This window comes from Quercus lobata, chromosome 6, assembly GCF_001633185.2.
Source record: "Quercus lobata isolate SW786 chromosome 6, ValleyOak3.0 Primary Assembly, whole genome shotgun sequence".
In the NCBI taxonomy this organism is placed as follows: domain Eukaryota; kingdom Viridiplantae; phylum Streptophyta; class Magnoliopsida; order Fagales; family Fagaceae; genus Quercus; species Quercus lobata.
The window spans coordinates 42,874,755-42,883,248 of NC_044909.1; the positions used below are offsets into that span (position 1 = coordinate 42,874,755).

General features: G+C 37.0%; 1 protein-coding gene across 1 annotated transcript; it reads right to left on the reverse strand.

The window, feature by feature from the left end:
• Positions 1-1,888: 1,888 nt before the first annotated feature.
• On the reverse strand, positions 1,889-2,445 carry LOC115950670 (probable histone H2A.1). The gene is made up of 2 exons (XM_031067892.1): positions 2,257-2,445; positions 1,889-2,131 (listed from the first exon to the last, which is right to left on the reverse strand). The coding sequence occupies exons 1-2, from the start codon at positions 2,443-2,445 to the stop codon at positions 1,919-1,921; spliced, it is 402 nt and encodes a 133-aa protein (XP_030923752.1). The 3' UTR covers positions 1,889-1,918.
• Positions 2,446-8,494: the final 6,049 nt, after the last annotated feature.

Consider the following 8,494-nt stretch of genomic DNA (forward strand, 5'->3'; position numbering starts at 1 on the left):
GTTCTGCATAGCAAACTCTTGGCTGACACTGCCTCGAGTTTGAGGGGGGATGTTAAGAGTAAACCCAGAGACAAACAGAGTATTGCTCAAATGTCTAACCATAATAAGGTTCAAATGCCCAACAACTAGTCCAGATATGCAACAGAACGATGTCATTCTATTTATTGAAGGGTTGTAAATGTATTTAATGAAACGTTGCATTTAGTCCTTCTGTTATTAGTTCATTGATACGCTGCATTTTGTACTTCTATATTGGTTCATTAGATCAGTCTGTTAGGTGGTTATCGGTAGTTAATCAATTCCTAATTTCCCTCCACATTTTACCGATCAATCGCGAGATTTCAGGGATCTTTGATTAGGCAGTTACTGTTTCTCTTGTAATATATATATATATATATATATATATTGTACATCAAGTGTAATGAACTGTGAAGCATTCATTTTTCCAAAAATCTCTATTCTTTCTTCGTCTCTCTCTCTGAATTTTCTCTCTATTTCTCTCTACGTTTATTGCTTCTCACTGAGTGTTTTACCGTGTGAACACCATTGTTGCAATCTTTTCAAGCTTAGATAGATTCTTTTCAGCCATAACTTTGCTTCAAAGATTCTATATATATTAAATATAGTATTTGGAAACCCGATTGAGAAACAAAGACTTTAATCTACCCAACTATGCAAAATGAAAACTTTTTTTTTTCCTTTCTAAAGATGAATTAGATTTTTATTCGAATAAATGAAAAACTGCAATACAGTGGTAAACTAAACAAGCAGTGAAACCAGAAACTGGCAAAGCTAAATCAACACTTTTATACTACAATACTTATAAACATCGAATTCTTCTCGGTTTCATTGTGCTGATAAGGAAACAGATCGGAAAGTAATAAAGCGATTGAGTACCGAGTCGCGAAAGAGAAAAGTATATCGAGTGTCAGTCAAATGCTTCTTTAATTTCGTGGAAAACAAGATTCTCCAAAAAAATAAAAAAACAAAAATCGTGGAAAACAGAGGGTGAAATGAGAGCAAAAGACAAAAATGAAACATTCAAACTACAGTTTTCTCGGCAAGTGCGCGTCTTTACCACGAACCTGGAACTTTCGTCCTTCCGGAACTAGAAGCCAAGTCAGAGATATTAATATTAGAAAAACTAATTGCTGGTCAGCTCGCAAGAGTTTTTATTTTATTTCTAAATTTGTAATTATGAGTACTTAGATAATTAATTACTTTTCCTCAAAAAGAAAAAAAAGAAAGATAATTAATTACTATATCATTTACGTAATTATTATTATTATTATTTATAACAATTATATAAATAAATCTATTATGCCTATTTCATGAATTTCATTGTTTAATAGAAGTCTATATTTATATTTCATTTGAATTTTCACGTATATATGAACCAAGTTAAAATAAAAACTAAAAAGAAGATTCAACTTCTTGACCAAGTCCACCTTCTTATAGCTATTTTCCCAAAAAGTTACGGACATTTTAAAACATTTAGGTAATATCTTATTAGTATATGTCCACACTCTTCCATTTAGCAAATTAAGGGGGATTTGGGAAGACATTTTTGCATTTAAATATATGGGATATATAGTTATATTTTAGGCGAAATTACACTGTTGGTCCCTGAAGTTTACCCTGTGTGCACAATTAGTCACTCAAGTTTGAAGCGAGCATAATTAGTCCCTTAAGTTTTAAAACTAAGTTGTATTGGTCCTTTTACTAACTGCTGTTAACGATGTTACTTACGTGGCTAACGGAACAATGACTTGGCATTTTTTTAAATGATGTGGCATGTTTTTAATTAAAAATTAAAAAAAAAAAATAGTTTTCCCGTGAGATGAAATTGAAAAATCATATTGACCGGATTAAAAACAAATCTGGATTAAAAATAGATCTTTGAGAAAGCTCCTCCGATCTAGTCATCGATTGGGCTGCTCTTGGAACCGGCGCTGGTTTTCTTAGGCAAGAGCATGTTGTGAATGTTGGGCAAAACGCCACCGTTTGTGATGGTCATAGACCCAAGAAGCTTACTCAGTTCCTCGTCGTTCCTCACCGCCAACTGGATATGACGTGGCACTATGCGTGGCTTCTTGTTGTCTCTCGTTGCATTCCCAACCAATTCCAAAACCTAAAAAAAATGAAAAATTCACCGCACAAAACTTCTTTTTAAAATCGATAACAAAGAAGTAAACTTTTACTTTTAAAAGAAACGAAAGTAACAGAATTTGTAACTGTCAAAAACTGTAAACTGACCTCGACAGCAAGATACTCGAGGACGGCGGCGAGGTAGACAGGGGCGCCACCGCCAACGCGTTCAGCGTACTTGCCAGTTTTGAGGAAACGGGCGATACTGCCGACGGGGAACTGGAGACCGGCCTTGTTGCTCCGAGATGTGCTCTTCTTGGCAGTGCCTGCGGCGAGAGATTTGCCTCTTCCGGCCATTAAAGAATGCTAGAGAGACAAAAGGGACTTTTGGGAATCGAAGAAGGTTTGAAAGGGAACTGAATGCGTTTGTGAGTTTCTTTGAATAGTGTGGAATGTGAGAGAAGATGAGTTGGGGTGCTCTCAGATCCTTCTCTTCAATCTCAGATCCTTTCTTCAATCTGATATTCCAGCTAGCCAAAATGATGCCGCCGGAGCAAATCCTTCGCCTACAATGCAGTCACTATGCTTGATGATGGTGGATTGATCGTTGATAGGAATTTAAAATATCATGTGGAAACTATTTTTTTAATTTTTAATTAAAAACATGCCACATCATTTAAAAAAATGTTAAGTCATTATTCCGTTAGCCACGTAAGTAACACCGTTAACAGCAGTTAGTAAAAGGACCAATACAACTTAGTTTTAAAACTTAAGGGACTAATTGTGCTCGCATCAAACTTGAGGGACCAATTACGCAAATAGGGTAAACTTCGGGGACCAATAGTGTAGTTTTGCCTATATTTTATGCTACATTTTTTTTTTTATGTTGATTTTGATTTTTTTTTTCTTTAACTTGGACTACCAAAATTGTCTAAAAAAAAATTGACATAAGTAAATATTTCATTTTATGAAAGAATATATATTTCTATATCCATTTGTTACTTTCTTTTATTTTCCTACTTAGACTATCAAAAATAAATTCGACATGAGAAAATAATTTCCTTTAGCATTGGAATCTATAGTTAAATTTATATTTCCATAATAATAGTTTTTTTAAGAAACATATTCATTGTATTTTTTTTTAATATTTCCATACACACACATATACTTGCACTACCAATAAAGTATATTGTAATAAATTAATTATCTTCATTGTTGTCTAATTATGAGATATAATTATATAAAAATTAAAGAAAAATAATACTTATTAAAGGGTTTGGTTTACCTTCAGTACTTTTTTAATTGGATTTTTTTTTTAATGAAAAACTGTCACATCACCTACTAACTAAATAAAAAGTGGAAATTAAAACCAACTACCACTTGCCATTGTATATTTTAAACAACATGATATTTTCAGTTAAAAAAATACTGAAAGTAAGCCAAATCCTTTATTAAAAGTAAGGTTTTGGATTCTCAACTTAAATTTAAGTTATATGGTACTTATTGATGGTGTAATGAAAGTGCACAAGTCTCATCTCATCCATACGGGTCGTCCGTGAGAAAAGAAGGAAAAAGTGAATGCATGAAGAAAAGTCGTCCCTAATAACCTCGTCTGTCCTTAATAAAGGATGGACGAGTTCTTTGGGCTTTGGATGACTTTGATTTCCACCGAGCGTAAGGGACGAGATGAACTGATGCGAGCCAAGTCCACCACTAACCATTATGGAACACAGGCCCAAATAAGGTAACTTCCATGGCAGTTTTGGAAGTTACCTCCGAATCCTCCGAACTCCTCGACAATAGGAACGGTTATTAAACAAATAACCGTTTCACGTATGCTATATAAGCATTCATTCATGAGAAGGTAAGGTATTCAAACACTTCCACAAAAAATTGAAATCCCAATAATAATCCCTTTTTACTTGGAATCACAAATCCACTGACTTTACCATCAGAGGACTCTTGGCCGGCCTCCACTGGTCTCCTCTGACTTTGTATTTGTTTTTTCAGGATCCAGCCTTAAGATCATCAGCGCCCGAGACTTTCAGCCTACTAATTTTCAAGGAATTATCAGTTGGCATCGTCTGTGGGGAAGAGATTATTTTGCAGTCTTCTTTTCCATGACAAAATGTTGAATGGTTCGGACCAGATCGAGTGCTACTAGCCCAGACCATCAGGGAAGCAGAGACGCTTTAAGCAACCCCTATCGCGATCACCAATCTGCACCGGTCATGCCGACATCATCTGTCCAACATGTGCAATCTATGGCGGCTGCAATGACGAAGTTAACTTGCCAAAACCAAGAATTAAGAAGGGAAATTAATTTGAGATGGCAGACACATGAAGAGCATGAAGGAGGAGGACAAATACAGAGTCAAGATAATAGAGAAAATGCTGAAATTGGAAGTCAGTTAAGAGGTACCACTTCACGAATGGTGCCACACTTAAAAGAGGAGATGGACCAAATGAAGAAAGTCAAGGAAGAAATGAAAGAGAACATGAGAAGGGCGAATCCTGTAGAAGATTTGGTCCTGATAACGCCTTAAAATGTATACTTGTTATATATTTATATGGGCGTTTTCTCCTTATTATTATGCTTAATTTGTTCAATTAAGCCATGATTTGCATTAGTCCCTATTATTTATCTTTACATAATTTCTTGAATAAGATGCTATTCATTGTGTGTAATTTTCTACTTTCAAGAAATTATGTGAGAAAGATGAGTTTACAGGAATTTGGGAGAGAATGGAGGTCAAACTAGAATTAAAGTGGAGCTAAAGGACCATGCTTAAATGTCTAAGGAGGTGCAGCTGGAATGCTTGGATCGTCTACCATGATTGGAAGTTTCAAATAAGGAAAGAAATCAAAGAGGCAGAATCTGAAAAGGAAAAATCTAATTTGAGCACTGATCCGTATTTTGGGCGTATCTCTCCCCTCAAAAATCCAATTGAAACAAGGCTAGATGGGTTGGAACCGTGATTTAAATATCTACAACTTTCCAGTTTTGAGTTTTTCAAAATTATCAATTTTTGATGGCCAAAATTAACTCACAAGTTACCACTGTAAACCTGGACGGAAATTAAAACAGTAAGTATTTTATTTTCTTTGGACACTTAGACAATAGGGTTTTGAAGGGAGGCTGGTAGAACGAATTTTTGGCAGAGCAAATCTTGTATTTTTCTTTCTCTAATGGCAGCCTAAACTCTTTGCTAGGGCTAAGGGTTATGTTTCTTCTATACGGTATGAATATTCAATGTGATTCTTTCTAGGATTTTATCTACAACATATTTGATTGTTCAATTAGATTTCTTTTGATGTATTAGTTCTTCCATGCTTTCAATAAGTTCAATCATGTTTTTCTTATTGTTTAGATGAATTTCTAATAGTTTCAAATAGAAATCAGGTTTTAAAGTGAATGGGTTTTTCTGAAAACTTTTCTAACCAAATTATCAGTCGAGGTTATCATGCGTTCTTGAATTGTCTCAGTTCAACCGAATTATAAGTTTTTAATTGTATAAGAACAATCAATTATGAAATAGATATTTTCTTAGATCACAAAGAATTTCATATCGATATAGGGAAACACCCCGATGCCCTAGTATTTACATTATTGATTTAAATTAATTATTATTATTATTCTTGTTAACAATCACCAAGCAAAAGTATTTTTCTTATTCACCCAAATTGTTATTTAATTATATTGTCTTTGAATTTACCCTGCTCCTTGTGGTTCGACCTCGGTACTCCAAGAATTATATTGCTACGATCTCCTGCACTTGGGAGTGAGCAAGCAGGTCCACAGAACTAATTCCCCCTTTACGACTTCCATCAACGGTCACCCTCTACCACCAAAGTTCAAGTTGCCTTCTCTGGATTCTTATGATGGAACGCGTGAATCGTTTGATCACATTGCTACTTTTAAGATTACAATGCACCTTCAAGGGGTCCTTGATGAAATTATGTGTAGAGCCTTCCCTACCACCCTTAAAGGTTCGGCACGAGTCTGATTCAACAAAATACCCCCGAATTCGGTAAGTTTTTTCGAAAAGTTGAGCAAGTTGTTTGTTAATAACTTCATTGGGGGACAGAGATACAAGCATTCCTCATCTAGCTTGTTAACCATAGAACAAGGAGAGAATGAGAGCCTGCGGTCCTTCATCACTCGTTTCAACAGAGAAGCCTTGAGCATGGACGAGGTAGATGACAAGCTTTTGTTGGCGGCCTTCCATAATGGGGTTAATTTTGACTTATTCATACATAAACTCTATGAAAAAGAGCCTCAATCCATGGCCGAACTCATCCATTCAGTCTAAATTTTTATGAATGCAGAAGACGCGATCATAGCTAAGAAGAGGAAGAGATCTGAGAGAATAGAAGCAAACCCCAATTGTCATTCCGAGCAAGGTTCTCTTCCAAAGAAGGGACAGATGGAAGAAAAGAAAGATCGAGATAATAAGAAACCTGGCTTTTCAGCGCGGAGTCAACAATATACCCCTTTGAACATGCCGCTTGAGCAGGTTCTTATACAAATTAAGGATGATCCTTCCTTGAAGTGGCCAAAGAAGATGAAGGGAGATTCCAATTAGTGCAATAGGAATAAGTATTGTCACTTCCATAGAGATCACGGGCATGATACAAACGAGTGTTTTGATTTAAAGTAGCAGATTGAGAATCTCATAAGGCAAGGGAAGTTGAGAAATTTCCTAGGACGAGACCACAAGGATGAGAAATTGAAAGAGAAGATGGAAGAATCATCACGACCACCGCTCAGAAAAATAATAGTTATCATAGGGGGAAGTTCGACAGGCTAGTCGTCCAAGTCAAAGGAAGCGTACCTGAAGGTAGTGCAGAGCGACCAACTTTCTAGATGATCACCAAGGGCAAGGTCCATGGACGAGCAAGCGATCACTTTCATGGACGAGGATACCGAGAGAATTCACCACCCTCACGATGATGCTATCGTCATCACCTTGCTTATTGCTGACTACATAACCAGAATAGTGCTAGTGGGCAACGGAAGCTCGGCGGACATTTTATATTATCCATCTTTTCAGCAGATGAGGTTAGGACGAGACCAGCTCCGTATAGTGAACTCCCCCTTGGTAGGTTTTGGTGGAATGAAGGTACAGCCTGTGGGCACAATTTCATTATCAGTGGTAGTGGGGGCATACCCGCAACAAATCACCAAGGATGTGAACTTTCTTGTGGTAGATTGTTCATTCTCCTACAACACCATAATTGGAAGGCCAACTTTAAATAGTTGGAAGGCTGTTACATCTATCTACCACCTATCGGTCAAGTTTCCAATAGAATACGGAGTAGGACAAGTACAAGGAGACCAACTAGCAGTAAGAGAATGTTACCTAGCCATGTTGGCCATGGACGAACAAGTTCAGGCCATGAATATTGAAGAAAAGAGAGTTGTGGCAGAGCCCACCGAAGCATTGGAAGATATTTCCTTAGATGGAAATAACCCTAAGAGGAGTACTAGGGTTGGAGCAGATCTAGAAGAGAAGATTAAGAAGGACCTCATCCAGTTTTTGAAGAAAAATATTGATATGTTTGCTTGGAGTCATGAGGACATGCTGGGTATAGATCCTAGTGTCATTACCCATCGTCTGAATGTATATCCTTCCTCCAAGCCAATGTGACAAAAGAAGAGGGTGTTTGCCCCTGAGAGAGATAATGCTATCAAAGACGAAGTTGAAAAGTTGATGGTGGTGAAGTTTATTCGAGAAGTGTACTATTCAAATTGGTTGGCCAATGTAGTAATGGTCAAGAAGGCAAACGGAAAGTGGAGAATGTGTGTAGATTTCATCGATCTAAACAAGGCTTGCCCCAAGGATAGTTACCTGCTGCCACGTATTGACTAGTTGGTAGATTCCACTGCGGGCCATAAGTTGCTTAGCTTCATGGATGCTTTCTTTGGATACAATCAGATAAGGATGGACGAGGTAGACCAAGAGAAGACATCCTTTGTCACCAGTTAAGGCTTGTTTTGTTATAAGGTGATGCCTTTCGGTTTAAAGAACACGAGGGCAACATATCAGAGATTGGTTAACCACATGTTTCGTCTACAGATCGGGCGGAATGTGGAAGTCTATGTAGATGACATGTTGGAGAAGAGTCAGGACGAGAGAAGGCATCTAGACTACCTGCAGGAAACATTTGACACACTTAGGCAGTACCACATGAAGTTAAACCCTAGCAAATGTGCTTTTGGAGTATCTTCAGGGAAATTCCTTGGATTTATGGTCTCCCATAGGGGGATTAAAGCGAATCCTGACAAAATTCAAGCAATACTGGACATTAAGCCTCCGCAAAATATTAAAGAAATCTAGTCCCTTACCGGACGAGTTGCTGCATAGGTTTGTCTCTAAAGCTATTGATAAATGTTTGCCATTTT